Source organism: Stegodyphus dumicola, chromosome 5 (genome assembly GCF_044657685.1).
Source record: "Stegodyphus dumicola isolate Sdum_Otavi_A_Nest chromosome 5, ASM4465768v1".
Lineage (NCBI taxonomy): Eukaryota > Metazoa > Arthropoda > Arachnida > Araneae > Eresidae > Stegodyphus > Stegodyphus dumicola.
Window position 1 is genome coordinate 202,814,338 of NC_140772.1, and position 15,562 is coordinate 202,829,899.

The 15,562-nt window shown below is 35.6% G+C and overlaps 1 protein-coding gene across 3 annotated transcripts in view; it reads left to right on the plus strand.

The window, feature by feature from the left end:
• Positions 1-15,562, plus strand: part of LOC118186604 (uncharacterized) — a 66,588-nt gene that overhangs the window by 4,048 nt on the left and 46,978 nt on the right. For all 3 annotated transcript variants that reach the window (XM_085817563.1, XM_085817562.1, XM_085817561.1), the window contains exons 3-4: positions 9,502-9,594; positions 10,324-10,462. In XM_085817563.1, the coding sequence (XP_085673689.1) occupies positions 9,502-9,594; positions 10,324-10,462 (232 nt within the window). The remainder of the gene's footprint in view (positions 1-9,501; positions 9,595-10,323; positions 10,463-15,562) is intronic.

Genomic DNA, 15,562 nt, shown 5'->3' on the forward strand with positions numbered 1-15,562 from the left:
ATTTGTATGGAACTGTCGTGTGTCGAAATACTATCAGAACTGTGTCAAGCGAGCATCTGAATGTAAACAAAGAACACCCCATCTGGTGACCCAAGCTTCAAAGTAGTGCTTCACTTCTAGTGCCGACTGGCCCCTCCTTCCTTTTCTGCCTCCATGCTGGGGACAGATGTCCCCCCTAGCTACACCACTGACATGTATTGTATCGGCATTATCAACTTGCAGTATGGGAGTATTATTCTGTGGAGTAATGTCATGAAATAGCCATTTCAATCAAGTGACTTTAGCAGCCCACTCAGGTGCAACATACTCTGCCTTGATGGTACATATTTAATAACATACACTGCTGTGGATAATTGCCCAAATGCTTGCTTCTTCACCATCTTTAACCCTCTGAGCATTACGGGTTTAGCCCTGAAATTTCAAACTTCTTCAAAATGTCATGAATAAGTGGTATTTTCTGGATTTAAATTAAAAAATGACTCTCATTTTGTGCCTTAATTCCTTTTCTTCCGATATACATCCAAACTGAAATCAGATACATTAAAATTTTCATGTACTATAATGAATATAGAAGGCAGCCTTCTATATGGAATTTTTCCAGGCGTAATGCTAAGAGGGTTAAACAATTCCATATATTGACTTTCTGGTTGTTATATGACTGACATCATCTGCATCAGAGTATGCATCCAGATTTTTAGGCTAAAATCTGATATGAAGGGAATTCTAAGGCTGTGTCCCTTGTGGGCTTAAATAAACAGTTAACCATTATCCTGTGCTTCTGGTCAAACATTATAAAAACATAATGAAAAATAATTTTAAAAAATATGGCAAACATTAAAAAAAGTATTTGCAGACCTGTCCTGCCTTCGCATTGCAATACTCCGCATATAAGATTTTATATTAAAATGTTTCAAGAATTGCTTGGAGGCCCACCAGCAGCCAAGCGGTAAAGTCGCTGAACACTGGTAGTTCGGTCCGAGGTTCAAATCCCGCGAACGGGCGTTTTCATGGTTTACCCCATGTGTAAGGTGTATATGAGCCAGTTTCCCTTAGAAAGTCCTCCACGATGGCATCCCTCCCCTTAGGCAGATAGCCCTAGTGTGCTTTGCCATAATTAAATACACCAAGAATTCCTTGATGAGAATGTACTGATTTTAAAAAAGCTACACTGAAAGAGTAAAAATAGAGGCACTATCTTTTATTTAAACTATAATTTGGCTAAGATGATAGTAATAATAATAGATAACAAAATAATAAGCTGGATAAAATCAGTAAGTTAAGAAAAAGCACAGTTTGCAGTGCTAGTTGAACTTAATAAGTAAATCAGAATCTTTTGTTGTTTTTACACTTATAACCAACAAGAGAAAACCAGTACATGCAACAATTTCCTCCAAAAATGGTGGATTTCAAATTTCGCTCGTTGTGTATAGGGTTATATAAGCCAGAAAAATTCTGATTCCCTGCTATAAGCACTAGAGGGTTGAAATTGAAAATGTGGTTTAATAGCTGGTAAATTTTCAGATGTGAAACAACTGGAATGATTCAGTATTATCAGAGAAATGATGTTTCTTGGCAGTTGATCGGTACAAAAATCGATTTATAGCACACATGCTTTTTCTTGAGGGTTATATTCTCCATTCTTACAGTGTTTAAAAAGATAAAAGTAAATAATAATAATAAAAACAAAAACTGCTGTTTTGGAAAGTTTGGATAAATAGATCATTCCAATTATTATATTTATGGAATTCAAAATCTGTACTGTATCTTTGATTTTTGTTGCACTTTTTATTCCTGATGTAGAAATTTCACTTTTTCCAATACGATTTTGCTTACCACTGCAATCACTTTATTTTCTGTGAAGTATTCTAATGATCTTCTTTTCCCTTCTAAAACTTAAATTATCTGTAGGTCAGTCAATGTCTGTTACTGTTGTGGTTTGTGCACATTGAACATTTTTAGTGGTTCAAAATCATTTGATAATGTTTTGCTCATAAGAACAAATTTTATTTAGATTTAGATGTCACATATCTATGAAAGAAAGGGCTCTAATTATGTTATGTACATGGCTATTTTATTCTTCTAGGATCTGCCTCAAGTGAAAAGATCTGCAGTACATATTGAACTGGCACATTCTTCTGTTCAAATAACATAAGCACATACTTAGGGCATCAAAGAAAGGGGGCACAGCAAAAAGGTCCTTAGGTATTCAGGGAAGGGGACACAAAAAAATTTCTCATTGCCAGTTCTACCATTAAAATATGGTGCAGCAGGAAAAAAAAAAAAAAAAAGAGAGAGAGAGGAGGCATGAAGAAAAAGCTGGCATAATTGGGGCACCAAAACCTTTTAGGCACTTAGGGCCTTTAAAGGTCTTATTCTGTCTCAGGATGATCATCATAGAAAGTATCAACACAAGTATGTAATTAACATTCATTTAATTAAAATTAAATGATTAAAATGAATTGTAACACAAAAAATCTTAGGACTTAAGAAAAAACAATTTACATCTAGCAGACAAAAATATATTTAAAAATGCTTATCAATCTGCCATTTTTGGATTTAAAAAATTGCTTTTAACTTCTCTATGAATATGAAAAAAGTTAAAACTGTTTTTTGCAAGTTTTGATTTTTGAGAAGTTTTGTATAGATTTATCAAAATTAATGTTTTTAGCTATCTGCATTTTCAATGGAAAGGATTGCCAAACTGATGTGACTATGCTGATTGTTGACTGAAGATAGATAGCTTTAATCATCTTCAACTTTGAAAACCATCTCTTGTATGAGCCAACTAAAACACACATTGTCAAAAAAGTCTTTAGTGCCAAATATAAGTTTGAGACTTTTTCTTCTAAGTCGATTTCCACAGTAAACTTACCTTTAATACAGGCCACTTTTTAGCTTCATCTTTTTTTTTTTTTTTTTTTTTTTTTTTTATATTCCTATACATAGGTACATATAAAAACTTAAGATTCTTCGAAGGTTTCCCTTTAGACCCAGGATATTTCACCTGTATGCCCCTGTATACAAGATCGCAAATTTTGAATCCAGCATCTGAGAAATGACTCCATGCACCACTCTATTGTCTTTATCAAATTTGGACTAGTCATTTTTATATGAATTATGGATTTCTGCTGAAGTATTATTGTGAACAGACTCTGGCTTGATAATCTCGCTAGAACACAACTTGAACCTCTTTCCTTTTCCATAAATGTACCTTCGATCATTCACATCTAATCTGACCCATTTTTCTAACTCAAGACGTTTGTCTGTTTTAAAGAGTTTTGCAAAATTTTTCTCATAGTTCCTTGGAAAAAAATATTCTTTTGTACAGAACACTTTAGGACTAACTGCAGATGCTATATGTTTAGTTTGTTTAAGTACCAGCATTTCTAGTTAGAAAATGCAACTCAGTACCATAACCTCTTGAGAAAAAAGCTGATAGTTGATATTAAATAGATAATAAATTTGGCACTTCAAAGAAAACATTTTAATTTAAACTACAGTCTGTACTGTGTCTCTTTTTAAAGCATCAAATCCTATCACTTTCATTCAAACAAAAATTCTGCTTGAAATATGTACAAGTTTTGCATCTAGTCTGTTGGAGGCATTTACAGACAGTAACAAAATTGATAGCATTAAGTTCATTTTAAGATTTATACTCTGTTGCAGATACAATTACATTATTAGCTAAAAATGCAAATATTTTATGAATTTTACTTGTGTATGTCATGGACACAGAGCATTTAAACTACAACTATCTCTGCAAGATGTGTGCTAACCATATTAAGAGCATTCTAAAAACAGGAAGCAATTTAAATTTCTTAATTTTTACTTTTCTTATATACTATCTAAGATTTGTAGTTTTATATAAATGTAGCATTCATTAGACATCTTTTTCTTATAAACTAGTACCTGAAGTTAACATATACTGTATAAAAAATACACTGCCCTCCAGAAGTTAAGGAACAGCATGTTTTTCAAATCTCACCGGAACAGCGTATTCTTCAAATCTCACCATTACAAAAATGTCAGTAACATTTAAATTCACAGTTTCTATGCATGGTAGTAATGAAGTTTAAGAAAATATATGCAAAAAGCTACCACTTTTATTTTATAGAAATGAATACTTTATATAGGAGTTGGAGAAAAAATGCAAAAATTATAAGTTTTGTTCACAAGTGTTGATCTTCAATTGTTATTAGCAATTTCATTGACAATATCCAGGAGAGTCTATCAATGTCCATGAGTAGTCGTTTGCCCGATCTGAGGTGGGGGCGATTGGATGGATAGAAATGGGTATGTCATAAGCTGATGCTGTTAGACATCTTAATATCTCTCGTAGTGTGGTCCACCGACTATGAAATCAGTTTGAATCTGAGGACTCTGTATCTAGAAGACAAGTTCCAGGCAGACCTAGAGTTAGAACACCTGTGGGAGACTGTTATTTAGCTCTTTTGGCCCAAAGGAGGAGTAACATTACTTTGCTCATGGCAGATCATTTAGTGGCAACAGGAAAAATAATCTCAGCTAGGTCTGTATGCAAGACAACCAGTTGTTTGTGTCCTCTTGATGTGAGGACACAGAGGTGTCCATTGAATGTTGAGTAAGAGAACATGCCTCCTGGACCAGTCAACAATGGGTGTCTGTTCTCTTCACAGACGAGTCCAGGTTCACATTGGAGAAAGATTTAGGTCGTCAGCTGATATGGAGGGAACAACGCATCAGATACATCCAGTCCCACATTGTGGAAAGACACAGTTACAGAGGTGGTGGAATTATGGTTTGGGCTGAGATCTCTCTCGGTAGTCACACTGACCTCCATGTGTTCCATGAAGGAACTATAGCCAGTGTGAGATATCGAGACGAAATCCTTGATCAATATGTCCACCCATATGCCGCTGTTGTTGGTCCAAGATTTCTTCTGATAGACGATAATGTGCGACCACACCGAGCTCAAGTTGCTGAAGAATATCTTTAGGGTCACGGTATGGAGTGGATAGAATGGCCAACTCAATCCCTACACCTGAATCTGATAGAGCATCTTTGGGACTACCTTGGGAGACAGGTTACTGCTTTAAATCCTCCTCCAAGGTTGTTAGATGAGCTTGAAAAAGGATTACTCCATGTGTGGTCGTTGTTTCCGATTTCACTGACCCACAAGTTCCTTGACAGCATGGAACTTCGCTGCTGCCAATGTATTGCATCTAGGGGTGGACACATTTCTTATTAGGACCAATTTTTGTAATGTTACCACCCCATTTCCCTTCAAAAAGCTGTGATATACCGTTTCTCTAAGAGTTCTTTCTGGATTTCTCTGCCTAGAGGGCAATTTTTTGTTGTTAACTCATATTTGTGTTGAACTTTAGAAACATTCTATGTCGCATTCATTAAAGAACTGTTTAATAATGTCTGAACATGTCCTCTAAATTTCTGCTTTCTATGTTGCTTCATTACAAAAAACATGCTGTTCCTTAGTGTTTGGAGGGCAGTGTACACTGTTGGTAAAAATTAAAGGAAGAATTATAAAAACTCACTTATTTTGAATGATTTTATTGCTAAGGGCATGGAACTTGTGCAAGATCTTTATTTTGTCATGGCAGATATATTTACAAAATGCAGAACTGCCTCTCTCTACAAAAAGTAAATTTAAATTACAACATAGGAAATGTCAATGAAGTAGTAGAAGTTGGTGTTACAACTTTTTAGAGATACATAGAAAAAAATTAATAAGATGTGTGGCCCACTAACTAAAATGCAAGATTTACATTTATTTTCCATGTTCTGTATTACAGTATCTAGTATTTGTGGAGTAAAAAAATGTATTCATAATGAATAGATCCTTGAAGTTCCTGGAAAGTGTTAGGTAGCATGAGTAATGATGATATAACTCAACACGTGTGTGCATGCATGCTGTATGTTATTATATGTGCTCACACATGCTCTATCTGATTTAAACCAGGAGAATATGCAGGCCACTTCATTTATTCGTTCACTTCTTCATTCACTCAAGATATTTAGTAATTGGTCTAGGATGATTGGAATGAGCATAATTTTCCATCAGAAGGAAGTTATTACTATTTGTATCCCTAAACAACTTAACATAAGGATCAAGAGTCTCATCTCTGTATTTCAGCGTTCATAGTTGCATTAGTAAAAAGGTATGGGTCAGTGCTGCCATCCAAAATGGTGTCTGCTCATAGGATCTTTCTACTAATCTTTGTAATCTAACATCTTTGTGCTAATACATTGTACAGATGTTTGCTACTTATTATTTTCCTTCCTGCAGTTTGAAACATCTGCCTTCTTTTGTCCGTTTGTCTGAAATCGCTCTCCAAACAAAAATGAGACTCACCTGTAAAGAGAACTGGGCTCTAATCTATGGTGCTCGAGTCACAATAATCTTTGCACCTCTGCAGCCAGGTGCTTTTCACAGCCTAAATTATTAGGACATAAATCATGGATTTCCTTGCATACGGCCCTCTGTTATGCAAACTGTCACTCATGATATATCTGGGTAGTCGAATTCATGTAGTTGCAACAAACTTCCTTGTAATCAGTTATTGTAAAGTTGTCTGTTTCTTTTATTGCTATATAACAGTCCTAAGAGTCTGTTGTGTCCTAAGAGTCTGTTGTGACTTTCAGGTCTTAACAGATCTGTGTCTGCTTCTGTTCTCCTAATCCCACACCATATCTCACAATCCATCAAATGTATTCTCAACAACATGTTTCATCTTTTATATGTGAAAATTTTATCCTGCCATATGTACAGTCCTTAAAGTTAGAATTTGAATCATGCTCTTGCACTCCTTCCTACAAATACAAAATGTTGGGTGCAAAAATTTGGTATATTTTTATGTGAAGATGAATGCTATTGGACTACATGATAACAGTGATCTTGAATCAACTAACTTTCATTGGACTTTATTTAATGGAAGACTCAGGTATTAAGCACACTTTTTACAGTCACCGGGGCAAATCCGCATCCTGTGTAGAAATACGTGAGAAGGCACATATCTTTCTTTAACATAACGTATGATAGTTCTTAAGCGAGAAATGAATTGTTGCGCATAGCAACTTCTACTACTTCATTGACAAGTCTTTGTATTCATTACTCTGGCTAACAATGTAACTTTTTATAGTTATTCTTCTCCTTTTTCCTGCTATTGTGATCTTTAAAAATTTTGATGACAATTAAAAATTTACTGTTTGCTGCCCAAAAATCTTAACAGAATAGAAAAGGATTGAAGGCATAAAGCTGATGACATATTTGAAGGTAATTTAGAAGTGATTTGTAATTTGTCGGAGTTCCAGCCATTCATGTCTTTTATTCATTTTGATATTGTTGCGTTTTTCTTTTCTGACACCAGTTGTTACATTATTTTCTACCTTCATGTTCGTACGGCGTTCGTAGATTTGGAGTGAATAACGACAACACTTGATGAAGTATTGAAACACAGTTTATTTACCAATATTCTCAGGACAGCTCCAAAATCACTTTTACAGTCGTCGAACTGTTATAAACATGCTGACATGTTCAGCAACACAGCCTTTACACTGTCAGGCAATAACAGTGGAGACAGCTTCCTGCAAAGCACCAGAGTACAGCTCCTGACTCTTCTTGGCCATTCTCGGAACTCCATGTACTCTCGAGACTCTCCATGCTACAACTCGCAATGCACTTGACGACACACGAGCACAGCTCTCGACTCTTTGGTTCAGTCGTTCCCAAAGCTCAACACGCTCTCTTGACGATGCACTAACCGCGATACACTAAGAGACTCCTTCGAGGCACTCGACGACCCACAGGGGACTCGTTGCCTAGCTGTCAACTCAATCGACTCCGCACGGCTCGCTAGTCAAGGCACACTCTCGAGACACATTAACTGGCTGCAGACCAGCAGGGTTTATATAGCTTTCGGCTTGTGTTCCAGAACATTCTGGGCTAAACCGGTAAGAACTCGTTCCAGAAGGTTCTCCATCCGTCCATGGTATATCGCCAATTTTGTCACCAAATTGGCAATTTCTCGCCAAATGTGGCATCCCTGCCTTCCCTTGTCATTTTATGACAATCCTAAAACTGCTTTGCGAAGCTATCTCACCGCACCTGTACATTTCGTAACAATATACAGTCAAAAGTCGTTAATTCGGACACCCATAATTCGGAATGATCTATAATCCGGACATCAAAACTAAAAACTTTCTGCGCATGCGCCACATTGACACATGTGCAGAGGCGTTCACGCGTGCGCGTAAGACCTTTTACGACTGCGCATATGAGTGTGCGCAAGTGCAGAATACGTTTTCGCGTGCACATTTTATGTATAATGGACGTATAAGCTAAAATTATCTAATTATCTATTTCAGTTAATGTTGATGATTGCGTTGTTCCTTAATTTTCGAATTGCATCCGGCTTATTATTTTTTGCAGACTGTAAGAGCAATTTTATAAAAGTAAGCTTAAACTTTCGATTATATCAAATAGAATTTCCGATATATATTTGTTAATATGTAAAGGATCTAAAGCGAAAGTATGTTTTGAAATCCGAAATCTGTTTATCAATTTCACGCTGCGCGGTGGGGGGATCGCCGCGGCGGGCGCGTAATGAATTGGAAGTTGATCTGTCAACACTATCCTTATCTTCAGCGCAGATGTTTTTATTTTATTTGGCTTATGATTCCTTACCAAATGTAGTACTTCATCTCGATATGCTCCGTCTTTGATATGATTTAAAACAAGTTCCTCGTCGTTAAAAGTCGCTTTCGATAGCGAAGAAAGTGACAGAGGTTATTGAAAACGAAAAAATTTCGATTGACAAATTAATCGGTGTTCTAGATACAGCAATTATAGGACTTGAACAGCGGAACTTTGTAACTGAACAAGAAATTATGTCTGTTTAATAGAATTAAAGAGAAAGTATTATCATATGAAACGAAGCAAAACTTAAACAACTTACATTGAAAGAAATGTTTAATAAAGTAAACAAATAAATATTAAGCTTTTTCTTTTTGAAAATTTTGATACCCTTTAGATCATAATTGTTCTTTATTTCATAAATTACGGTTTCATATTTTTAATTTTAGAATTTCTGCATGCCATCTTACGAGATTTAAACTGATGATCTATAATCCGGAAAAATGGATAATCCGGAATCGCCGAAGTCCCGACGAGTCCGGATTAACGACTTTTGACTGTATTTGGCTTCTTATATAATTTGGACCCATGCAAAGCACTAAAATATAGAAATGCTGCAGAACTGACTACAGCAAGATTACAAATTACTGTAATAGAATATATGATATTTATTATTTTTGTCATGTTCGCAAAGTCTATGACCACCACCTGCGCTATCATGAGAAACATATTAAGTATTATCCCAATGTACGAGTTTTTATGGCTCTTTAACATAAATAACATGTCATTATTTTTAGAAGCAATAGCTAATAATTAAGTTCTGAAATGTATTTTCTGAAATCAAGTTATTATTTGTTTATTTATTTTAATAGGTACTGAAGATAATTGCTGATGTATCTAAAGATGAGGAAATTCATAAAATAATTAAGACCACTATTGACCACTTTGGGAAATTAGATATTTTGGTAAGTTAAAAAGCATAACTGATATTTTTTTCATTTTTTCCAAACAGTGTACTTAAAGTATTAAATTCGCATACTTTAGTGAATGTAAAATTTGATCTTTTAATGATATATTAGACCATTCAATAGAAATGAGAGATGCTATATTGAAAATTGCATATATGTCTAATATCATTGTTGAGTTGATTGCGTAAGCTACCATTAGATACCTTTAGCTACCAGTAGATGATGTTAGCAGACCTGAAGCAATCATAGCAAGATGGGACAGTTTGATGAAATGGCTGCACACTTGAAATTACAAGCCAAGCAAGAGCTGTGAAGTGTTATGAGATTTTTCTTTAATGAAGAAGTGAATTCTGTAAAGATTCATCATTGAATGAAAACTTAATAGGGTGGTCTTCTAATTTTTGACAATTTTATAATGAATTTTTTATTGTATGCCCTTTTTTTTATGAAAAGAATTGTTTGTGCAGCTTTTATTTTTTTACTATTACTTTTATGTTTAATTATAGTTTAATAACATTCATTATTTTTAAAAAACATGTATTTAAGAAACTTTTTATTAATTATAAGAATTAGTACATTAATAAATGTGTAAACATAAGAAAATTATTTACTAAAATATAGTAGACTTTAATAATGTTCAGATTTATCAGAAAAATGCTACATTTATTAAGTAAACTGTCAGTTTTTAACAAGAGTTATTTAGTTATTTATTTTTTGCAATATTAGGTGAATAATGCTGGTATACTGAAGACCGGAGCTGTGGAAAGTACAGCCATGGAAACTTATGATGAAGTTATGAATGTTAATGTCCGTTCACTTTTTCTTCTGACACAGTTGGCTATACCATATTTAAAAGCAACCAGAGGTAATATTTAGAATAGAAAGTTTTCAGTTAAAAGAATAGAATTTTGTGTTTATTTTTCAAAATATATAAGTTTTTGAAAATTGTGATTGTCAGTTACAGATATGTTTCTTTGCCTCTAAACTGCCAAAATTTTATTTTTGTTTTGTATGCTTGTTTGTGCCTTGTGATACTCTTAAAAGACTCTTTCGCACAAAGATGAAGATAAACAAAAGTACAGTACTAAACATAAAATATTTATTTTAAATAAAATATTATTAAGGATCTAGTGTTTATCATTTAAAAATCAATGTTTTAAACATGTAATAACTCTTCATGAGTGTCCATTTTCCTATTCTTTTAATAATTATCTTAATTAATTGGCAACATGATAGCAATGTCATTAATGCCAATGCATATGAAATAATAATGCCAAAGCATTTAAAAGCCCTCGAGATGGAATCGCGATAGCATATAATTGCAGAAGTTGTGAATTTTTGTTTGTTTGTTTTTCCAGATTAGGGGTTCAAAGGATCAATGCAGTTTTAAAGAGGGCCAGTGATGATCAAGGGATTGATAGTTGAATATGCACTGGCAGTTGATGGGCACAGTTAAGATTTCACTGATTACAAAATAAAATTATAAATGAAACTCATAACTAATTGTTTATTGATATAAAGCTGTATTATAGTAAGAAAAAAATCATATTGTTACGAATTTGGTATTTAAAAAGCTAATGTTAGTTCAATTATAAATTAAATGGTTTTATTTCTCGCGCAGTGCAGCGCGTGACGAATATTAAAAGAAAGCTAAGCCGGAAAAATTAAAAATACAAGAGCGCGTGCGTTAAATAAATAAATATCTCTTTTTGATTTCCAGAAAGTGCTGGAAAATTCTAGCGCGTGATTTTAAAATCTTATAAAAGGAGGAAAACATCTCAGTTTGTAGTAGTTGCTTAGTTTGTTGTTGTTTAGAAAACTGCTCTTGTTGATTGTAGCGAATTCGCGGATTAGCGTTCTTTAGCTGTTTTGAATGACGTTCTATTGGACATTTGGACATTTGAGTAGTTAAAAGATAACTACTGTGAGATATTGTAATACTGCATGATAATTTGAGAAAATTTAAGCATTTTTGTTGTGATAATAATAAATTTTTGTTCATTTTTTCATCGGACTTGTGCATTCATTTCATAACGAACCCGTACGCACGCAACAATTTTTGGTGTCAGAAGTGGGATTTGAATGCCAATAACAAGAGCGATGGAAGAGCAGTTAAGGCAATTGATAACAGCCTTTGCCTCGTTTAAAGAAGAAATGAAAGAAGAGATGAAATCTAGCCAAGGAAAGATGGAAGGGGCCGTCAACTCTGTTAAGGACGAAATGAAAGCCGTTCAAGCTGGTCAAGAAAAGATTGAAGCAGGTCAAGAAGAAATGAAAAGAGAGATTACCTGCATAATAGAAAATAAATTTGAAGCTATGGAAGGCAGAATTGACACAGTCGAAAATAAAGTTGGACTAATTGAAGAAAGAGTTTCTTCGGTGAAAGAAGAAATAGAAGAAAGAGTTTCTTCTGTAAAAGAACATATGGAAGGGAGAGTTTCTGCTGTGGAGGAACGAATTGAAGGAAGAGTTTGTGCCGTCCAACACCAAATCGAACAACAAATTGATGAGAGAGTTTCTGAAGTTGCCAAAGAAATGGATACTTTAAAGAAATTCGTAGCGTCGGCAGGGAGCAGGAGTGATGATTTTAAATTCTTACCAATGCCTGCTCGTCCACCTCTGAAGCTATCCACATATGATGGGAAGACCTCCTGGCAGGTGTATAAGACACAATTTTCTATCGTGGCGGATGCGAATGGATGGGATTCCCAAGCTAAGGCCTGTCATCTCGCCGCTTCTCTAAGAGCCGACGCAGCGGATATCCTTCAGACTCTTCCCGAAAACAAAAGGTTAGATTTCGAAGCTCTGTCCGGCGCCTTGGGGCTGCGCTTCGGGGAGAAATGTTTAAAAGACTACAGCAGGCTCCAATTAAAATCCCGTCAACAGAAGCTCACCGAAACACTTCAGGAACTCGCCACGGATGTTGAAAGGCTGTCCCACCTCGCATTTACGGAGTGCCCGAGAGAAACGAGGGAAATTCTGTCGCTGCAATATTTCATCGATGGCATCCGGGACCCTGAAATACAGAAAGCACTGCGAATGGCAGATGTAAAGGATGTAAAAAGCGCTCTGTTGTACGCCGTGAAATTGGAGGCAGCGCAGCAAGCAACTCTTAGGGATCGCTACCCAGTCAGAGCTGTGCGACTCCACGACCCAGGGGACCAATTGATGGCTCGTTTAGATGATTTATCCAGACAAGTCGATGCTTTGATACGGAGTAGCAGGGAAAACAAAGTGGCTGTAAGATGTTGGAGATGTGGTTCTGAAGGTCACCTACGACGGCATTGCAGAACACCCCAGGGCACGGATAATGAAACGGATGAGTTGACAAGACCAGTGAATGCTTTAAGACGGAATAGTGGTGAAACAAAACCGACCCTAAAGTGCTGGAATTGTGGTGTTGAAGGCCACCTACGAAGAAACTGCAGAACTCCCCAGAGCACGGAAAATAAGGCATACGATTTAAACAGACAATTAAATGCCACGGGAAGGAAAAGGACTGACAAGAAACGAAAGTACTGGAACTGTGGAGCTGAAGGCCACGTACGAAAGAATTGCAGAACACCCCAGGGTACGAAAATTGAGACAATTTCTGAGCAACGACGCAGGAAACAAACTAATGACCATATCAAGGAACGGAGGTTGCCAGATAATGAAAAACCCTGTTTTAAAGCGCTTAAGATCTCTATAGTGAGTGGCAACAATAACGGACTGTCCATCAATGGGAATATCGATGGAGTTCCTTGCAATATGATCATTGACACAGGAGCTAATGTTACCATCATTAGGAAAGATTTAGCTGAACAGTTTAAAGATAAACTTATTTGGACGCCATCCTGTGTTACCCTTCAGACTGCGTCTGGTGACAAGATCGACATAACTGGGAAGTTAAACGTAAACATCACGTTTGGAAGTGCCGCCTACCATCACACGGCATATGTGGCGGATATTACAGATCCATGCATACTCGGATTGGACTTTTTAAGGAAATACAATTTTTCCTTAGATTTAAAAAACAATAAGCTGCTTTCAGCATCTGATGGCATGACTATCCATCTTCAAAAGGGATCCTCACCTGGAAATGTCGACGCCTTGTCCGAAAGATCGAGCTCGGGAAGCTGCCGAAATCATACCAGGGTCGAAAAGAAACTCAAGACTACCAGCTATTCCCCATCCCAGAAGCTCTTCGGTCGAGACCTTCGTCTGCCTTGTGACCGCCTGTTTAATCGCCCTACGGATGCACCTTCATCGCCGGAGGAACACATCCAAGATGCCCAGGCCCGCTTTGAGGGGATGCACCGTTCTGCACGAAAGCGAGTCAACTTGGCGACGGAGAAAATGAAGACCAGATGCGACACAAGAGCTACTAGACAGAGATCCAACAAAGGAGACAAGGTGTGGTTGTGGAACCCAATTCAACGAAAAGGACTGAGTCCTAAATTACAGTCACCTTCGGATGGTCCATATACAGTGCTGAACACGAATGACGTCGTGGTTCGGATTCGTGAGTCTTCGAACTCTTACGACAGGTTAGCTTATTACTATGGCCATAGTACGTAGTGTAAATAATTGTAAATAGTATCAGACCATGGTCCTTTTAGTTTATAAATGTGTATTTGATTTGATTTGTATTTAGTATTTGATTTGCATTTAGTATTTGATTTGTATTTAGTATTTGATTTGCATTTAGTATTTGATTTGTGTTTAGTATTTGTTTTGTATTTAGTATTTGATAGCATTTGATTTGTTTAAGTTAGTTATTGCATTTATTGTTTATATTGTTTGATATTGTAATGTAATGTTTATGCCTCAGTTGCATTTATGCCACAGTTGTAAGTTTAGCTTCCTGTCCAGGGATTGTACTGCCCGGGACGTGCAGTCCTTGGGAAGGGGGCAGTGTTACGAATTTGGTATTTAAAAAGCTAATGTTAGTTCAATTATAAATTAAATGGTTTTATTTCTCGCGCAGTGCAGCGCGTGACGAATATTAAAAGAAAGCTAAGCCGGAAAAATTAAAAATACAAGAGCGCGTGCGTTAAATAAATAAATATCTCTTTTTGATTTCGAGAAAGTGCTGGAAAATTCTAGCGCATGATTTTAAAATCTTATAAAAGGAGGAAAACATCTCTGTAGTAGTTGCTTAGTTTGTTGTTGTTTAGAAAACTGCTCTTGTTGATTGTAGCGAATTCGCAGATTAGCGTTCTTTAGCTGTTTTGAATGACGTTCTATTGGACATTTGAGTAGTTAAAAGATAACTACTGTGAGATATTGTAATACTGCATGATAATTTGAGAAAATTTAAGCATTTTTGTTGTGATAATAATAAATTTTTGTTCATTTTTTCATCGGACTTGTGCATTCATTTCATAACGAACCCATACGCACGCAACAATATATATGGGAATCATATAAGGGGAAAATATAAACAAATTATTTAATATATTTTAAAATCAATTATACTTTTAAAAAAAATATTTACGTTTTTGAAAGTGCAATATTAAAAAAAGGGCAAATAAAAAAGTATGAAGAACGCAAAACCTTGTCAGAATGTGTATACTTAAATTTAAATAATTTTAATGTTCACTTCCAGAACATCGAAAATGTGTCAGTATGGTTCATAGAACTGCTAAATTATAATATTGTTACGAATTTGGTATTTAAAAAGCTAATATTAGTTCAATTATAAATGAAATGGTTTTATTTCTCGTGCAGTGCAGCGCGTGACGAATATTAAAAGAAAGCTAAGCCAGAAAATTGAAAATACAAGAGCGCGTGCATTAAATAAATAAATATCTCTTTTTGATTTCAAGAAAGTACCAGAAAATTCTAGCGCGTGATTTTAAAATCTTATAAAAGGAGGAAAACATCTCAGTTCGTAGTAGTTGCTTAGTTTGTTGTTGTTTAGAAAACTGCTCTTGTTGATTGTAGCGAATTCGTGGATTAGCGTTCTTTAGCTGTTTTGAAT